The sequence below is a fragment of the Rhea pennata genome, chromosome 4 (genome assembly GCF_028389875.1).
Source record: "Rhea pennata isolate bPtePen1 chromosome 4, bPtePen1.pri, whole genome shotgun sequence".
NCBI classification, from domain to species: domain Eukaryota; kingdom Metazoa; phylum Chordata; class Aves; order Rheiformes; family Rheidae; genus Rhea; species Rhea pennata.
This window is the reverse complement of record NC_084666.1, coordinates 35,131,055-35,151,663: the sequence shown is the minus strand read 5'-3', so window position 1 is coordinate 35,151,663 and position 20,609 is coordinate 35,131,055. Positions and strand designations below refer to the sequence as shown.

Here is a 20,609-nt window from a genome sequence, read left to right as displayed (position 1 = left end):
CCTTTCCTCCGACCTTGTTATAACTGGCTGTTTCTGTATAGGGTCATGTTTCTACGACAAAGTTATCAGCTAGCCTCAGCTCCCATCTTCCTATGTGGGAGCTCCTCCTGAAAAACTGCCCTGCAACAAGGCTGATGGCGAAACCCAACACTCGTCCTCAAGACACGAAACACTCCACCGCAGAGCTGTAGGGACGTACCGCAAGGACTCGAGGGCGTCACTGATTGCATCCGCAAAGTTTTCGTCCGACGGGACGCTGAAGTACTCGCGGCAATAACTTGGTCTGACTCCAAGGATTTCAACCTCACAACCTACAAATGAAAAATGTGGTAAGTTTTGTAGTTTCACCTTCATTATAGATACGTTACTGTGGCGTCCAAGTTCAGGTTTGTGAATTCTCTGTGATGTTACTTATTTTTCATCTTCCGTGCAGGAAAACTTATGGTTGGGGACAGAAAAGGAGAGAGAAGTTTGTCTGATGAGTGCCTGCAGCAAACAGTACATTGGGTCCTTATATTTCTCCCTTTAAAAATAAGGTCTCTTTGGGACCTTTCCATGACAAATCGATTCCCTCGAAGCAGACCATTTCCACCTAAATCACTAGGGTGTTTTCATTTTTAGTAATGTGGCCACGTATCCTCAATTTCCAGACTTCCAATATAGCAGAACTAGATTTTGTTCCCTCAAAGTTCATCAAATACTTTCCAGTTAGACACACTGTATCTTACATAATAATACCCTCTATAAAGTGTATTTTATTATGGGATACTGGAACGGTACTGTTAAATCTGTTTCCCTGGAGATCTTTTTAAAAACAATATAAACCAATTAACTCTCTTAGTAACTTGCAGCCTTCCTTGAAAAATACAGTCTGTGGCCCCAAATCTTGTGGCAACAAGTCCTACAGGAGAATGTGGCTCTGAGCACACAAGAACATATTTTTGTGGGGTTTTGCCCTTTCACTCTCTGGTTGCAGTACTGAACAACACCAATGTTTAAAAGAACCGTGCTTTCAGAAACACTATGCTCATGCAAATTATCCTTAGAGGACTCCAGAGCCCTCCCTTCACAGCCACCCATTTTTGGATGCATTCCTGGGTCACAAGAAAAGGTGAGATACCTTTTGCAAAATGGCCTCTATATTGCAATACAGTCAGGTCAAAAAGCTAACGCTAAATGGTACCCTGAAATGACCTACGTTTGAGTCACTTTTTCTCTCCCTTGCGATGAAAGAAAGAGGTGTTAAGGACTGCCAGAAGCTGAGCTGTTGCCTGGGAAGAGCTAAGGTTGTGCAGGAAGGGTCGCTGCAGGGAGGGCACTAGGAGGAGGCAGCAGCTACAGCTGGGGACCCTCTACAGCGCCGTTTGCTTGCTGGGACACTCAGTAAAAAAAGAATTTTTCAGCGTGCCGTGTCTCGGCCTGCATGAAGCCAGCCTACTAAGATGCAATATCGGGATGCAGGGAAAAGCACTTCTTGCAGGCTAAGCCAACTGCGAGGCCAAGCACGGCAGCGGAGCTGCGACGGGACCGGTTTAGGTTACCCACGCCTCCTCTGTCCCCTTTGCTCTTTCCATTCATGCCGAGTTCTGCCCAAAACAGACCTTTTGAGGCTGCACAAGGAACCTAGTTTCAGGAGGTATGAAATACTTTAGGTTGAGTTTGGGAAAAAAAAATTGGCTCCAAAGCCAGGCAGGAATGTAAGGACACAACTGGAAACACAAGTCCAATCACTACAAAATCTAGAACTGACTCCTAATACCTTAGTACAAGTGAAAATTGCTCATAGCCAGTGGGTAATGTGCTGATTTAGCTTCCTTTTTTTTTTTTCCTGTTCACATACTGACATCAGATTATAATTTTCTCAGATATCATTCCTCAAAATTACTCAAAAGATAATTTTAACTGACAGTATTAACCTCCTGGGGATCTAGGATATTTTGGTCATTCAGATATCTATATTTTTGCTATTTCTAGATTGTTAAGTGATGAGCATGATATAAAAGACTAGAGAGGTAGAAATAGTTGGAAATAATTTTGACCAGTAAATACTGGTCTGCAAGCACACAGATCATTGACAATGCTATTGAAAATGCAGGCTGCTTACATTACCAATCAAGATTGTGCATATACTTTTATTGCCTCTATGATGAAAATAACTTAAAATGGGATTCTGGATGGGAAAGCTTGGTACAAATTAAAAAAAAAAAAAAAAGAAAGAAAAAAGCTTACCATGAAGACCCTTTAATAAATTTAACTTTGGTAGAGACCAAGACAACAGGTAGATTTTCTCACTTAAATATAAAGGGAAAGGAAATCTAATAAGGATCTAATATAATAAGGTCAGACAAAGTGAATATTGAGGTTTTTTGGTGAAAATACAAATAGTTGTGCCATATTTGCTGAGATTTAGTGTTCAATACCTTTCTGCACAGTTCTTATGATGCTAAACCACTATTTAAAAACCTGAAATTCTGGATAAGGAATAAGGACTTCTTTCACAGTGATATATAGACTCCTCTTTATCTTTTTGACACGGAGACTTGAACTTCTGCCAGCTTTAAATTACATTTCTAAACATTGATTTAACAGTTGGACACTTCATGTCATAACAAAGTTTTGAAAACTTTCCAGACTAGCTCAATGTCTGGAAAATGTTGTGTTTAAATGGAAAAAGGTTGGGTTTAGAGTCCCTTCTCCCTTTCTCTCATTTCAGTGTTTAGAAAAGATGTCATTCCACTTCAGCTGAAGCAGTTGCATATACTGCTGGAAAATGAAGCAGTTGGAGTGTTTTGGGTTACATCATCCACTGAGCTGAGCAGGAGGAGCTCTATAAAACTTTTGAGGAGCTCTATAACGTTTCTGAGGAGCTCTGCAAAGCTTTGATGTTGGTGGTATCAGCAGATTGCTCTTGCACTCCCCTGGAATTTCACCATCCACTGGAGAGTCTACTTCAGAAAGACAACCTGGGCTGCGAGACTGCACATTTGACCTCAGATACAGTACCAGCTGTTGTATATTACTTGGCAATCAAACATCTAGAAAATACATAACTTTTTGCCCCTGAATGGAGACCTGAAGAACAGAAGCTTTTTAGTAAACACACTGTGCTCATCTCTGAAGTAAAGCCCTTTGCGCCTGCAATGAATAGAGCAGAAAAACAGTCCTACCAGCCAAGTGCTTACAATGTAATATTTTAACACAAACAGTGATTAGGACACCCAGCGCTGTGGTATGTTTGCTCCTCCACTCCTAGAAGTAGCCTAGTCCAGATGAATTCTGCCTGCAAGTCATCTGGACTCCGCTCATGTCGAGCGTGCAGATAAAGTTGTGATGGATGGGTATTCGCTTTTGACTGCTCTTCTGCTTTGTGTCCCTATTTGTTGAGGCTTAGATTTTCTTCTTTTAAACATTGAATATGCGTAATGGAGGAATACAAGGAAGAATATGAAGCTGGAGATTTCAGATTCAGCCTTTGCAAAGCCTTGGAAGTGACTCTAATGAGGAAATCACAGTGATACAAGTCAGCTCTGGGAATTAGCTAGCTGGCATTCGTAACACATTTGTGTTGTTTGATCGTTCTCATTTGGATCATCATCTTCACTGCTGGCTAGCGAGAAAATACCGTCTTCCAGAGCAAAATGTGATGCCATTGTCTCTACACTTCTTTTCTTGTTAACAGGCTCCCAAACTTTTCCTGTTTGGATCTTTATCAGATTTACAAGATTCATTACTAGTGGAATAACCTCAGGCTGGAAAGTTAATTACTAATAGCGTATCATTCTCAGTACAAAAGTCTGTAGGACCTTCACCCACCTTGATTATTAAATCCTTATATTTTCTTTAATTTCTTTTGGGATTGCTTCCCCATAGAATGACATTTTAAGAAGTAAAGCCTTAAAATAATAAATCTGGACAATTCAAATGTAATTCAAACAATTACACCCTTACTGTGGAATTAGAAGTCAGTTCAAAAATCATAAGGGAAGTAAATTTTGTTGCATTTGGAGTGACACATTTATCTCAGTTACAGTTGGACTACTAATTCAGGCCAATTGCCCTGTAGTTTAGTTCAATTGCTCTAAGGTTTTCCCTAGTTCTCCCTCCATGACCAGCCCTTTTTGCCTGTGTATCCATTGCGACCACATACATGCTTAAAAAACAAGCATGTTCTTAAGCATTTGCTGAACTGAGGCATTAAGAAATTTGCTCAGAGTTGCCTGTCACAGATAATAATTAATGACAGAAAAATGTACCTGTCACAGTCCCCAGATAAAACGCCAGATCTTTGCAAAAACTCCCTTTGGCATCAGCAGGACACAGCTCCACCCTCTGGGGCATAACAAAGTAAATGGATACATTTACCGCTGGGAAAAAGGATGCTCTACTGTTCCTTGCAATTTTCTGCTAGAAATACTACGTTGTGTGTGTGTGTGTGTGTGTGTGTGTGTGTGTGTATGTTTACATACACATATATGAAAGGTATGTATGTGTCTGTATATATGTGTATATGTATACATATATATACACACAAACATATATCCCTCATTTGTCTTCTCCTCAGGCACCATTCAAAAGCTGAGAGGTCTTTCACCACTCAAAAGGCTACATGAAGGAGTTGGGTGAAGTTTAATGGCATTTAATGAAAAGTGATACTGTTCTTTCAGACTTCAGCAGCTTTCCATAGACTAGAGAATCACATCTATTCAGTACAGTTCTATTGTAGTTAAAAGTGAATAGTCCAGAAAAACAGATGTTTTAATAACTTTTAGAACAATTTATATATTCTATTTGAGATACTACATGTAAGACTGATATATATTAAGACATGAATATCAAGAAATAATTAAGATCTTTTTATATATAGTCTTTCATATTTGATTTGTATATCCTACTATTTTCATTACTGTTAAGTCATTTGGGTGATCTCCAGCAAGAAGTAGCTTTTTTGAAGGATGATCCAAAATATCCTCTCCGGTCTGCTCTTCCAGTCTGTTGGATAGCATTTGAGTCAACAAGGCAACGTTTCCTTCCTCAGATCTTTTCTCTCTTCAGTACTGTGGAAATGATCTGGCTAGTTTTTGAGTGCAGCCATCCTGGTTTGCTCTTTCAGTCCTTTCTCAAGAACTGTGTTTTTTTTTTCCTCCGGAAGCGCATTAGCTGCATTGCATGGGATGAACGTGACGTGGCCCATGTGCACTGCGATGGAGGCGATGGGCTGGCTGGGAGCCTGTGGAGTGAGTCAGCAGCCGCTGCTCTGCCCACTGTCACTGGCTATATTCACACAGTGTTTCTACACGCGTTGCTTTAGCCTGCAGTTATACATATGAGGATATTTGCATATTGCTTAGGTAGCAGAGTTAAAAGGTCAAAAAGGTGAGAAGTTGCACATCTTGCATGTAATTTGGTCTGGCTGCACAGCTAGGACATTTATTTCTATGCAACTGACTAAAAGGATAACCTAAGGGTATAGTCCTATTCATTAAAAAAGACTTGTTATTACATATCCCTAGTGATTTCAGTGGAAAAGAGTTGGTCTAATACTGAGCAAACTAGGAGCAGAAAGGCCAAGCCACACCAAATGAATGGCTAGACTAGGGGCAACTGGTTCCATGGCTGCATTAGTTACGAAGGACAGTGAACACGCTCGCTGCAGCTCGCCGACCAATGCTTGCTTCCAGCTGGGGTTGGCCCAAACATTTGGGAAGGATGGTTATTCTTTAACTCTGATCAGTGACCTGGTCTACAGCACTGCTCTGTGAACAGCTCATCATAGTTGGGGCTACAGGTGGGCAGGAGGAATGAGCAGCTGTTACAGGAGGGGACTCCCTGCAACCAGCATCATTGCCGGAGGTAACACCAGCAGGAATACTGTCACCGGCCACAGTTCAGTCACCTCTAAGTGTGCGCAAATTCTGATAACTGAACTAAAAAGAACTGATTGCTCTAAGTGATGAATAACGTATTTATAATTCTTGTCTTTACTTCATAACTGTAGCGTACTGAAGAGCCATCCTACAGAGAATGGTGTGCTTAAATGTAAAGACGTATCATTAAAAGGGTAATAGTTTCTGATATACTAACCTGGCCAGTAATACATAGAGACATTCTTCTTTTCTTTCATCATTGTGACCCACAAAGGCTCTGATCCGTTCCACCATAGAGGTAACAGGCTTTCTTTATTCACACCAATATCGAAAGATACATTCGTAGTTGGGTCCCACATGTAATTTCCAATCATCTGATGGACTTCACAGTGGCGACCTACAGGAGGGAGTATAGTTAGATTTGTGTTCTCCAGAAGAAAGACACCACCAATACCACATGCTCATATGAGACCTCCTAGTAAATCAGCTGAAAAGCCATGGTATGAACTCAGGAACCTTTCACCTTGCAACCACTCATATGATCTTCTTGACTCTGTTACGTTTTATAAAGGTTTGCTGGATGGCAGTCTGCCAGTTTAGCCATCTAAAAGGTAACTGCTGAAATTCCCTTCACGGTCAGTGAAAAAAGATGGCACCTGTAGATAATTCACGCCATCCTATGTTAAACATCTAAGATATCTGGGAGGAGTTACCCTCTTGATGTGCATATTACTTTCTTTTAATTACAGAGAAAGGTCACATAGTTAGCTCAGTTTGAGACAGCCAACTTCTGGACAGCTAAAGCAAGAAGAAGTGAATCCCACAGCCCATGGCCTACTCAACATGCTGTACGCAGCCTGCACAAACAAACCGCTGTGGTGGCAGCCCGCGCGGATGCCACATGTCCGACTGACGTTTGGCTCCTTCTAAGTACACAACATCTGCCAAGTCTGAGGCTATTTTAAGGTACTCATCAGCATACAGAGGACTGCAGGAAGCAGCCTGTAAACAGGAAAGGATAAAAAGCACTCTCTGGGAAACTCGCATTTCCTCTCTCTTTCATCTAATGCTTTGCTCAATACTGATATTTAGACATCACAGTTTATTTAATAGTGTTGGAAGAGGATCAAAACAATAAAAGAACTACACAGATACTTCTCAGTCATGGTAAGGAGCAAGGGAGTCAGGCATGACAAAGCAGAGGATAGACTTGTCCTCTCCATCCTCACCCCACTACACAAGGCTACCGAGTTCACTGATACTCTTTTTAGAGCAAGAACTACGCATCAGGCCCCAACAAATCCAACTCAGGCTCTATATCCCTATACAGATGTAGAAGATACAGGTACACCTTAGGCACAAGCCTTGGGCCCATAGGAAATCAGGCCAGAAGGTCCAAAGATGTGAGGTTCTCTCAGCATATTAAGTCAATCTGCAGGTCAGTTAACAAAAATGGAGGAAGGACCACTGAAGAATAATTGGTACTGAAAGTTCATGATTTCCTCATCTTGAAAAGAAACAACTGATGTATATATATGAGATGCTTTTATCATTAGCTGGTGAGTCATAGATATTGAGAGGATCTGGACAACAGGCCTTGATTGCTGTGAAAATAAATGTGGTGAGCAGAACTGAAACAACCTCAATATGCTTTGTTTTGAAAAGGCAGAGGGCTCTAAACTTTGTGTACATGTCACCTTGGAATGGATTTTGAAAATCCCCTTTCCTTCTGTAGAGTATTTTATTTATGCAAAACATTTCCTCCTTCTCAGAGTTGAAAAGTAGTCCCAGTCTGTGACAGCCACCATATTCACTGCATTAAAACAAACAGGTCCACAGAAAACTAGTGGACTGGAGGGGAAGAAATCTGTCCTCCTTAGGCTACCAATAGCTTTCTTTGCTATAAGTCTAAAAAGCGCTGGTAGCAAGCCTCTCGAGTACATAAAAGCTCTAGCCTTACTCCCTGGAGAACTAGATCTCTTCAGCTTCTTGAAGTCCATATACTCCTGAGCCCACATCAACCTGGCAGACTGTGTGCAGGCAGCTGGTGCCAGCCTGGGAAACCTGGAGACTGGCGATGAAGCTGCTTGGCAAGTCACATATTTATACATCATACAATCTTCGTATAAGAACAGTCACCTCCATCTGCCAGTGATGCAAACTCCATGCAGGACCTAAGAGCTGAACCATCAGTTCACCCACCTCTTTAAGGGACAGAACAGAGGCTGTACTTTGCAGTGTTGTTGGGAAATTTAATTAACTGTGTATAATAGTACAGGAGAGTATTATTTTGATCATCACATTAGAGAAGTTCATTCTTCCAGAGACTTCAGCACTCTTTTTTACTGTTGCCTTCACTTAAAAAAAAAAAAAAAAAAAAAACAAAAAAAAACCTGTGTCAGTTGCTGTTTTGCAAAAATAACTGTATCTGATGGATTTCAAAGAGCTTCTATGCACAGATGGTTATGCTCTTGGAGAACCCTTACAACTACAAATAACTGCAATACACATACAACACACAAGGCAAGAAAGATTCAAATTTACTACAACTCATTGTATGAAAAGGTATAAATATTTTTCTAGTTCACAGATTCAAAAGCTAGAAGGGACCATCAGATCAGCAGACAGACCATAAGGCAGGACCATTTAATGCTGCCTGGATCCTGTGCTCCAGAAAGGTCCCAGACCTCTCCAACTAACCAACTAACCTATTTCTCCCTTGGGCTGCTCTTCCCAGCAGTTTCACATCAGCAAACACTGTTCAAAAAGTATACCTGTTTTCTAATCTGTTTTTTTTCCTCCGTGCCTTGCCTGCTTGATTTAAAAGTCCTGCAATAGCTGGCACTTCTCCCCCAAAGACCCTTGTGCCCAGAATTAAGGTCAACTCTCAAATTTCGTTCGGGTCACCTGTGCGACCTGAGTTCTTTACATCCTCTGTTTTAAGTTATTTTCTCCAGCCTGAGAAAGTGACCTTTGGTGGTCTGCTTTTTAATGATTAGCAAAACAGCAACATGGTGTCAGACAGTCACCATAACATGCAGAATTTATTATTGCTTCCATTACTGTAAATTTCCTTTGTAATCAAACATTAACTTAGAAGTTTCACAGGTAGCAACAGGGCAAAAAGCAAATGCAGCAGGCAGATGTCATTAGTTAAAGTGACTGCAATTGCAGTGAAAAAAATACCTCTTCCTCAAGCAACAGGGAAAAACAAAGGCAGTACAGTCCCTAAGACTCTGATAACTGCAGTATCCCTCTGGAAAGGGGCCAGCAAAAGAATTTGCAGGTCTATATGCTGCAACTTACTTGGATACAACACTTGTTACAGCATTTATCTTTCCTTAAAGCATATTCCTATGTTTCCAGGCACTTTTATCAGCATTGGAGAGAATCTATGCAAAACAAAGATGCATTTCTAAAATGAGATGCACAACCAGTTGGCCACTCAGAGCAACACGCAGCAACGCCGATCGCTGAGCGCCCTGCATCGGCCACGCGAGAGGTTTTGAAATCAGAGGACGCGTTCCTGTGAAATTTGCCTGCTTCCCGACGGCCTCTTCCCAAGCTCACTGCTCCAGGTCTCCGAGAGGCCTCTCGCTGACTGCAGGGACGGCGAGTAGGATCGCTACCCGACAGGGCACATCGCACGGGGAGCACCCGCATCTAAATCTACTTGAGAAAACACTCTTCTGAGATTCCCCAATACCTTTTTTTTTTTTTTTTTAAAAAAAAAGGAGAGGCAATGTGTGACAGACGTGTGATACTATACCTGCTGCACTGGGCAGTGAAATAGAGGTAAATTCTCTCTGCACGGTGCAGATCGGATTCATGATCTGAGTGCCCGAAATGCACACGTTAACCAGCACAGCAAAGGTACCATAATCTGTACCCACGTGGCATCCACCCACTGTTAAACATAAATACCTACGTAACGTGCATGCAAATACCTACGCATGTAATATGTAATACTGTATATATGCCCAACAGCTGCAGCGAGGCTTTTTCTCCCGAGTCCCCACCACGCAGAGGGAGCAACACAACTGCAGGCCACGGACGAGCAACCGGCGAAGCCACCGCGCGCGTCCCCGCACACCCTGCACCGTCGGACTTTCAGCCCGCACCATACCCATTTCAGCGGAGGCAGTCGCTCTAATCGGTACGTATATATGTGCACATATATCAGTGCGTGTTGGGCCTCAGCTGCCAAACCGCAACATCTCGCCAGGTTTTTCGTGCCGGGCATGCGGGTAGGACTGCCCGCAGCTCCTGGTGCTCCCCGGGGCAAGGGACGCGCGACCTGCCAGCGCTGCCCTCGCGAGCCGCACGATCCAGTGATGCCTGCAGGTCTTCACCAGAACTGGAGCACAACGAGACGAATACCTTCAACCTGTCCACGAGCAGGGCTAGGCAATCAGGAAGGTTATTTTTCGCCCATAAGGATATCTGGTCCTTCAGAGCTTGGCCTGAAACGTAGCATCCTTGGAGCACTGAGGCTCACACAGTTTATTTGGTTAGCCAGGAACCTTCTTCCTCCTGCAAGGAGGCCCCTTTTCGACCGGCCAGCACGGCGCTGCCTGCTTAGAGCAGACGTGGCAGCGTGGCCGTCCCCCGGGAGCGCAGGCGGCAGTGCAGCTCTCGTTTACCCTTCTCCACATGGGAGCAAGAAAGCCCAAAGGTGGAAATAAATAGACAAAAAAATCCTAGTGCTGAGCCTTAACTGGGCTGGAGGAGACCACAGCTCGTGACAGCTAAGGGGGACTCTGGTCTAGATGAGGTGGCCCTGCCATCTGCAGGCCCTCAGGCAAAAGTGGTACCTGCAAGATGCGATGAGACAGTTCAGGTTCCCAGAATAGCTTGTTGGCAAAGACTTTCCCTTTTTTCTTTTTAATGACCCTCTAAAATCAGACAGAGCTAAAGCAGAAACACCTTTACCATCAGGCAAGGAGCTGTGATCCAAGCAGGATTCTTATAGCGAAAAGGCCAGAAAAAGCCTCTCTGCTGCACACAGCATATTTCTTTTTCTAAATGGGAGTTCATTTGGTTGCATGAAACTCTTCACTCAACGCTTCCATAATGGGGCCAGAGCTGGGTGCACACGAACAGCTTCCAAAGCACCTCACTTGGGCTTTGCGGAGGGTTCCTTTGGGGGAAGGCAGGTCTTGCTGCCGTGGAGAGGACATGCTCCGGACTGCACATTGGTCACCTGAATTTGGGTGCTGCCACAGGCTCAGGGACCAAGCTGGGACCCCTTCCAGCAGGCGAGCTAGAAAACGGGGCCTGAGCCAAGCCAGTCTTTGCTGCTACTGACATCTATGGTGGTTAAAAGAGGAGGAGTGGGGGGGGGGGGGGAAATAATTAAAAAAATATAAATATCCAGTTCCCTCGTCACTCATAGTGCTCTTTGAGTCCTTTCGTTTTTTTCTCAGCTTGGACAGGGAAATTGAGAAATTTTTCCTTTATTTGTCCTGGAAATCAATTTCCCTGTTGCAATCCTACTCCTGAAATTTTTATGCCTCAGATATCATATGGACAGACAAATGTTTATGTAGCTGAAAACTGCCCTTTGCTGAAGTCTCATTTATTACTTTAAAGAAACCATCCTTCACATTTTTTAAAAAAATCTGTTTTTAAAAAAAGTCTCATATTTGAGCTGTGTACAACTTTCCTTAGCTGAACAGAAATTGTCAGCATCTTTCTTGGCCCAAGTTGTACCTAAACAGATAGCAGAAGCAAGATATCTACTAGAACAGTCTATCCTCCAAACTTTTAATTTTCCATGACTATAAAGGTAAGAATAACATTGATGTGAATTTGACCACTGCAATATTAACTGCTATACTTGTCCAGGTAGCTCTACTATTTTAAAGCAAGCGCGAAGTTCTCCTGTGGTGGAGTGAAAGACCTCCTTTGCTCAGAGCTGAGAAATGACACAGCAAAGCTAATGAATAATTGTAACTGCAGTTGGATTTTAGTAGTTTACTATACCCTTGTACTGATAAAAGCTCAAAGGACATGCTCACGATGGTGGTAGTCAATAATTAAGCAGGGCAGTCTCTATCCTTCTGTTGCAATACATGGCTTGGGAGAGTGCTGCTCGAGTGGCTTAGCAGCAAGCTGCCGGGACCCTGGATGTCGGCTGCAGCTGTGCGCTGCCCCGGAGGAGGCCTTCCTCCCGCTCCCAGGCTCTTTAGCAACTGAGATGCTGTGCTGTAAATCAGGAGAGCTATCACAGCAAGTAATAAATCTGCAAGCGTGTCAGGGGATAACACCTGAATGAGCCAAACCCGGCAGAACTGCAGGGACGGGAAGGTACTGGATATTTGCTCCTAGAAAGCATGGAATAAATGGCCCTCCTGAGTCCCCACTGCACACAGGAAGGGCAACGTACGTTGAGATTCACCGTGCTCAGGGGAGAATGGGAGCAGACTAACTTATGCATCAGACCACACATTCAGTAGCAAAGCCCCTCACCAGTGCAGTTTGCCAGTGCTGGAGATGAGGAGTGGAGGAAGAACACTGCTGCAATAGGGACAGTGGAGACCCAAGAAAACATGCCTGGCAGAGCAGACCTCAACCATCACCATCTCTTGGGCATGCCATATTCCCTCTCTCCCTCCTGACTTGTTGCTGCCTCTTGGGAAAGGTGAGAGGACCCAGCATAAGGACCTGCCTGCAGGTGGGGCACAGCCAGGCTCCCAGGCCACCGCCCCAAGGAGGCATAGTAGGAGCTGTGCAGGAAAGGAGGAGGTGGTATGTGCCAGGCTGAGCCACGAAGCAAGGGGAATGTCAGGAAGCTTGTATTTCAGATGTGCTGTTGTAATTGCAAGACAGCCCTGCAAAAGTCCATGGGCCTCATCCTGGCAGTGGGGTCAGGAGACCTGCAGCTAGAGCTGTCTCTGTTCAGCCTCCTCCTCTGTCCTACAGGCTTCATGGGGCCTCGTGGCCTCTCTGCCAGGTATTTGAGATCAGGACCTCATGGAAGCAGGAACTCTCCTTTTCTCCACAAAGGGAAAAAAAAAAAAAAAAAAAAAAAAAAGCAGCTGCCACTTTTGGAAGCGGTGCTGCACAGTTGACCAGAGAGCTGGCTTGTCCTGAAGAAAGACCTGCCAGAAAAGACTTTATATGTTGTTAGAACCTTGGAAAATAAATCCCTGCTAAGTTTCCAGCTTCGGTGTGAGGTACTGATCACTGTTGCTTATACTGGCTGGGGCTTATAATGCAAGGGGCCCCTGGCAGGTTGTGCCTGGCCAAGCAGGGTGTCCTCAGCAGCTCCCAGAGCAGACCCCCAGCTCACGCTTCTAGTGAGGGAGGCCCAAACCTCTCGGAGTAAGCAGCTTTTCCTCAAAAGATATGGCAAGAGCAGCCCTGAAGTAACAACTTGCTGCTGTAGTGGTCGTGGAGAGAGAGAGAGAGATCTCAGACTTTCCATTTAGTTTGGCTTGAAAGTTCCCTGCAGAAACAGGCCAAGGCAGGGAAAGGGAAATAATAAACTCTCTAAAGCTCTCAATAGGATAAAAGTCTGAGGTGGCTTGTGATCTTAATTCTTTTCTCTGAAAAAACAAACAACACATGGTATGATTAAGCTAACCTTTTGGGACAACCATATTTGGATTCCTTCTTCCCTCAACTGCCAAATCGACATCTAACCCTACAAAGCTCCCTCAGACACATACGTCAACGCTAACAACTCCTTTTACCTATTTCACGCTATGCCTTTCTGCACTAATGCAATCCTGCCTCTCCCCGGTGAGTCCCTTACACATACACAGCTATAACGCAGCACAAACACCAAATTCATCCATCAGTTTCCCTAACAATTTGCTTTGAGGGTGCCATTAAACCTGTAAGTGGGACTCAAGTATTTAAGAGCTTTTGTCGCTTTTATAAGATTTGTCCTAAGAACCTTCCTCTTCTAAAGCATCTCCTACTATAGTATTTTTTTTCCATTTTCGGCTTCCCTCATTCAATTGGTGGGTATCTGCCCACAAACAGGACCTCTCTGCAGCCAGAGTCCTTTCCTGTCTGTACTCATGTATCATCTGGGGTCTTTAGGAGAAATGTCCCCTGTGACATTATGGAAAAAGTTAGACTCACCGACTGCAATGTCTTTAGTTGAGAATGAGGACAGTCAAGAGGATACCGGACTAGCTGCTCAGCTCCTTAAAAAACAACCCAGCCACTGAGGAAACTGCCTCAACACCTCTGTGGAAGCCAAAAAAAACCCAAGAAACATAGTAAGAGTGAAGGTGTTGCAAAAGATTGTTTCCAAAGAGTAGGCTTTGAGGTAGTACGTGCTTGGGCTACCATGCATATCGCCAGATCTTCACAACAAAATAATTCCTCAGGTCACTCTGAATCACACTGATTTCACACAGGTAAGCCAGACCTCTACCACTAATCTTGTTTCTGCATTTTTGCTTTTCTTTCTCATGATTGCAGTAGGTTTGGAGGACAGGAAAAGTCTTCTACCAGTATCCCAGGCCTGTGCCACTCCATGACACTCCAGTTAACACCTTGCTGTAGGTTAACATTAATAGAAGATTTAAGTAGGAGACCTAGTTTATTACCAGAAGGGCTAATCCTGAATGTTACCGTCTTTGAATAGCTGAAGTCTGAGGATTAGCAATGTACATTTTCTCTTGTTACATATTAAAGGAGTATGTACAAAAAAAATCCTGTACTATATTATGGACAGCCTGATTCCTGCCAGAGCTCCATGGCTTATTCCACTTAATAGCCAAAAATTCTGATTTTAGCCCACTCACATTTCAACCTGTTTGTTTTTATCCCTACTTCTATCATTCCTTTGATCTGTCACTTTTGGCCACTCACGATCCTCTGGTGGTCCCCAGCCACAGCTTTACATCAGCTGCAATTTGGAAGTGCCTCTCCAGGAGGCAGTGAGCCCCTCTGGAGAGCTCATTCCTCTCCCTTCTGGTGCCACATGACAGCTACGTGGCTGTGGGGGAGGCGCTTTCTGCCCCTCCCCAACTTTCATGCATCTTGTTTGCCTACGTTGTGACCTCTCGGTGAGCAGACTGTATCCCCGCTGTAGTGCTTTTATGCACACACTGCCACGGTGAAGGTAACTGCGTGTATTCCTAAGCAGGTTGGATGCAGTTTCACAAAACCTTGTGAATGATCAAGTGTTCATCAAAACGAGCGGCGGGGATATAACGAACAACGCAGAGATGGGAATGAGCGGATGGGAATAGACATTTCTTAAGCTGATTTAGCTGAGAAAGCTAATACACTGCAAAACTGCATCCACAAACGCTAAATTACAGCAGCTTGGAGGTTAGAATGGGAGCTTCTTAACAGCTCATGACACAACAGTTAGGACAAGACATGAAAAATAACATATCCTCATGTCCGTGATTTTTCAGAAGAAACCACAGTGACGTTTAAGCAGTAGAGACATATGAGTTATGAGATCAAGTATGCTTTCCAGGGCCTGCACAGTAGCGACAGAGAGACAGTTGCTCACCAGTCACTTAAACTTGCTACAGCACAATGCTAATTTCACCCTATCTTACTATATTTTATTCAAAAGCCATTTCAGCTTTGCTAATTGAACTTGCATACAGTGAACATCAAAGAGGCCCAACTTTTCAGTGACTAACCCTTTGCCTTCCTGCATCTGCTGCATGCCAGTGCCCTAACCCCACCACTACCTAAAACATGACCTCTCCTTTCTGTAGAGCCTCTATCATGGTGCTGGGGGTAGAGAGGACACCCCAGCCTTGGAACTGACCATGCTGTTGGGTCAGGACGTGGCCACAAGCTACACCTACCCCTGAAGGCCTGGTGAAGTCTTGGTGCCTCCAGCTCACATTGGCCTAAATGCTTCTGAGCTGCTTTGGTTCATCACACAAACCTGGTCCTTGGTTTGCTCCTACTCTGTTTAATAGCGCATGAGTCACAGCAGTATGGAGGATAATTATCCGCAGTTAATTCATATTTGCAGAGTGCTGAGATCCTTGCCATGAAGGCCAGAACAACTATGAAGAGTTTCGTCTCAAATTGTCTCATTGCTTCAGCCTGGGGTGTGAAAACTGTGGTACTTTTGAATATGAAAAGATTAGTAATCTTTATGTTTCACCATCTAAAACAAAACTCCTTCTTCGCAAGTACTAACAGGATGTTTTTGAAACTTCCTAAACAGCTAATTATAGACTTCAGTCTGCACAAATGCATTTAATAGGTGTGATGATTAAGTTAGGATTAAGGAGAGAAAGTAGCTATTTTTCCTTTTTCTTTTTAACAACTTTGGCAAAAGTTTTTTTTTTTTTTTTTTTTTTTTTTTTTAAGATATATATGAAGTGTTAACTTAGCTTGCCTAAGTACATCTAAAGAAAGTGGTCCACAGTGGAGTGGCACTTATTTTTAGTAGTGAAATTTGCTCTGCATTCATGCAGTTCCATCAAATGATTATGAAAACTTGCAGCCATTTTTATTTTTAGTTTTTTTTTCTCCACCTCCCAAATATTAAATTAGCATAAAAGGGCAATTTTCTCTCAGGGTAGGGAGGAAGGGGTTAAGCAGTTTTGAAACAAGCTGGGCACAACTGATGTCAGATTCTGTCTTACAATGGCATCTATGTGCTTTCCCAGCAAGCAGTATATAAACTGCCGGGCATTGCATTGTTCTAGGGACAGCACAAGACACCACATTTCTAGAGAAGAATCGATTTTATTGCTGCTTCCAGTTAGCTGGAAGGTCTTGTTTGTTTTTGCCATAGTTATTTAATAAACAGGCAAACACAAATTCAATACTTCAGGGAAAAAAAAAACAAGCTTTTCTTTTTGGTTGTTTACTTCAATTTTATTTTCCAGGTGTATTTCTGTGGCATAAATAGCTCGTGTGTGCTCTGTACACATTCCTAGTGTCACTGTAATTATGTATCACTATAGTTAGATTAGAAGGAAGTCAGCATTAAAATACATTATGAAAATAGATTGACCTTCACAAAAATAGGACTGTTCTCCCAATTTTCCAAAAGCTTTTCTTTGGCATTCAGAAAAAGGGAAGCTGTTACTAGAGGAACAAGAGCAAAAATTCTCAGCGTTTCTTTATTTGGCTATTTCACCCTAACTTACAAATATAAGGACATAGGGTAGAGTTAAGACAGGACCTGTGAAAGCCAAATGTCCGTTCAGTTTAAAAAGAAATGTAGCACTGAACTTTCTAAAAGAGACCTGCTGGCTGAAAATAAGACATGTTTTAGTCACCCTCACTTTACGTGCATTTTTATTAACTGAAAGGTCTCTGAACAGGCTCCAGAATTATCTTCCATATGTTTTCCACTCAGTTTTCTATTCCAAATGCAGCAGTAAAGAAAGGAAAAAAAAAAAAAAAAAAAAAAAAAAAAGCCCTTAGCAGCGGCCTTGGAGAAGCAGGGAGAAGGATTTTGCCCAGAGCAGGGCGAGCTGGCTGCCCCGCGCTGCCTTTGCCCGGTGAGCCCCGGGGCTCCCAGGTGCAGGAGCCCAGCAGCCATCACGCTCGGGAAGGAGGGAACTGCTGGGAGCTCTTCCCAGAGATATTTCCACTCTTACCAACATCTGGGGAGAACAGATTTGCTTATCTTTTCTGTCTAAGCAGAAACACCGAGCTGCAACACTTCAGGACTTTAACCCCCCCCACTCAGGGTACCAGCTAGAAGCAGAACCTGTGTTATTTTCACGTCTTTGTAGGCAAAGGTGACAGGGACCCGACCTCCACATCAGCAGCTGAGGAACTTCACAGCAAAGAAACAAAAGCACTCACCTGTCATCAGCGTGTAATAATTTGGATAGGAAAGACTTGGGAAGTCTGGAGTCATGTAATCCACCTTCACCCCCATGCTCACGATGTCCTTAAAGCCTGGCAGGGACTCCAGCTCCTTGTCATCGAGGTAGTCGAAGCGGAAGCCGTCGATGAGGAACACCAGCAGCTTTCGGTGCGCAGCAGCAGCGGTGGCAAAGGAGAGAGCAAGGAGGACAGCAAGGGCCACACAGCTCCCCATGGCAGGCAGCACTGCCAGGGCCAGGGAGCTGTGAGGGATCTGCAGCAGCTTCAGGGCTGGCCCTGGCACTGCTGTCCTCCCTCTTGCTTCCACCGCCGGGGTTTAAAGCTACAGCACTGCCTCGTGCGAGCGTGAGGCACTTGAGGTTACAGGTTAATTGCAAACAGATGATTAACTTTGATTCCAAGAGGCGAGAGGGAGTGGAGGAAAGAGCCTGGTACCTCTGTTATGAGAAAACACGTTGCAGTGATGAAAAAAACATTGTATGAAAGTAATTGGAGATTGCAAGCACGCTCCGGAAATCAGTCCGAGTGAGTGCTAGTGAATGCTGCCTTCTGGCTAACGAGAGAAAACAGAACGACGCCACGTTGGTGCGTGCAGGGGCTGTCTGCTGTCAGGGGGCAGCATGTTCTCTCAGACCTACCTCCAGATCAGGAGCTTCCACTGGGAGAGGTCTCACAGAAGGGAAAAGTTTTCCTTAAGGGAGGGCAGCAGATCTCCAGCCACATGAACACATACTTTCTTATCTTTCTTGCAGTGGCTTTTAATAGAAACTCAGGCTGAGGTTAAGACAAGGCTGCTCTCCAGTTGGAGGGTTAGGGTACGTGAGCTCAGGTTCAGCATTTTGTGAACGCAGCTCTACCACGGCCACTGAGTGGGGGCAGAGACAGCGTGGGCTCGCCTCTGCCCGCAGAATAACCATGCAGACGTACCCATGCGGACCCTGTCATCTCCACCTCGCTCTGTGTTGTTAGAGGACTAATCCAACTCCTAACAGTAACAGAAAAAGCTAGTTTTCAACATAATACAGAACAAACTATACATTTATTTTCTAGCTGCTGCTATTGTTGTCATTACTGGTAAGAGTCGAGTGGCTTCAAATTTCACATTGAAAATAGAAAATTATTCACGTTTTAGTCATAAGCTACCACTAGGTTCTTCTCCTGCCAGCCGCATGAGCCTAGCCATGCCTCCAACACAAAGCCACAGTCTGTCACAGACTTACCTTTCATTTGTTTTTCTCAAGTAAAAGACATTAATAGTGCTATATTAATTCTAGAACACTGTAAATGGGGAGGAGCTATCTGCCAGACAGAGGTGGGCTGGGAGAAAGCATAACATTTGAATTTCTCAGTAAAAGGAAGGGAATGCAGCTCTGGGGAGGGGCGTTTCCAGCCATTCTCTCATTCATTGTGAAAGGGCCCTCGCAGATGTTGACACCTGGCCAAGGTTGCAAGAGCTGGCTGCTGTCCAGACATCTAGGTTTGACCTTCATTTGCTCTTTGCAAAACTTTCAGTTGCACATCCAGTGTATCTAGCTGCCTCTTATTAAATATTGGACCAATGCAAGCTCAGAAAGATGGTTTTCACCCTCCCTCGGAGACCGAGTCTTCACTGTCTTGTTCCAAATGATTATTTACACCTGTGCAAAGAGAGTGCAAAAATAGCCATGTTCTGGCTTGCATTTTATGCTGCTTTGTACTTGCTGCCAGAGCCTCTAAGTAAAAGCAGCTGTTTGCAGGTCATTGCTTCCCTGCCGCTCCAGAGGCAGCGTGGCTAGGTAGCTGGAAGAGGTGGTATCATTGCTCTGGCTGAAAGGGACTTTCAATTCAAGAAAGTACTGTGAAATATTCTCCCAGAGGAAGAGGTGCCTAGGTACTTCATGACAGAAGTTTTTCTGACGGATCAAGAGAAATTGGGAGGAATTCATTCAGTTCAGCTGGGAGAGGATGGAGGGAGACAGAGCATGTTCCAGCCTGCTGTCAAGCAGGTCTGCTCAGTCTGGTAAACTGGAAATACTGACACTTAGGACTCAGGATCTTCTCAGTCAAAGTCCTTACATGTTCTTTCTATCAGTGGATTAAACACGTTCCTCGTGGACATCTCCCACTCCGTGGCTTTGCCACTCATTCATTTTCTTCCCTTACTTTTCAAGTTCCCTTCTTCTTCTCCTGCCACCTCAGAGCTTGGTGTGTCCCAACGCTTGGCACACGTCCTCAGACAAGACCCTGACCCAAAAAACCCAGAGCATTTCTGAGCTTGAGCACAGAGCTCTTTAGAACAAGGCAGCAAATGAACCAGCCCTTCCCTCCACCCTTATAGCCCTGGTGCTGTGGGGCTGCTTCTGGCCAGGCATCTTTTACCAGGCATATGGACTCTGCAAGCAGAAACGCAAAACTTGAAAGCATACAGCCATTACTTGTTGGCTAATACACACAGCAGTTGGCTGGAACTAATGTGGCACTCAGGAGAGCATTAACGTGCTCACCATACCCCATGCAGGTGCCTGATGAGCCCCTAAGGGCCAAGCAGTCAGTCATGAGGAAGAGTGTTGGTGACTATTGCTCCTTGAAACAGGTTAAGCCTTGATTTTACTGAGTTGCCATCTTTCTAGTCTCCACTTTCTTGTTTTCAGCGTTTTCACACAGTATTTACCTCTTAGAGCCTTGAGTTGCTAACTGTTACAATCTTGACAATTTTACTTTTGTCCGTTTTTTTACTTTCCTTATCTTGTTTAGCTTTAGCTCAAGTATTTTCTCACAGTACAGCAGCAGTTTTCTCAGTAAAACCAGGCTGGGGCACACAGCTATGCTGCACCCCACGTCAGCTGAGCCCTGGTGCCGTCGACACACCTCAGTGTCCACAAAACGAGAGATGGACTCTCTCTCTCTGGTCCCCAGGCCAGTGGGACAATAACAGGTCCAGGACCAGACCTTGGTACAGACATTGCCCTGGAGACT

General features: G+C 44.2%; 1 protein-coding gene across 2 annotated transcripts in view; it reads right to left on the bottom strand.

The window, feature by feature from the left end:
* The window catches only part of ENPP6 (ectonucleotide pyrophosphatase/phosphodiesterase 6), a 29,364-nt gene extending 11,440 nt beyond the window's left edge, over positions 1–17,924 (bottom strand). Inside the window, exons 1-3 of one of the 2 annotated variants that reach the window (XM_062575750.1) lie at positions 17,631–17,924; positions 6,082–6,261; positions 200–311 (exon numbers count right to left, since the gene is read on the bottom strand). In XM_062575750.1, coding sequence (XP_062431734.1) covers positions 200–311; positions 6,082–6,261; positions 17,631–17,868 — 530 coding nt within the window. In that variant the 5' untranslated portion in view covers positions 17,869–17,924. Of the gene's footprint in view, positions 1–199; positions 312–6,081; positions 6,262–13,958; positions 14,019–17,630 lie in introns of those variants that run through there. The other variant, XM_062575751.1, reaches the window with a different exon arrangement.
* Positions 17,925–20,609: the final 2,685 nt, after the last annotated feature.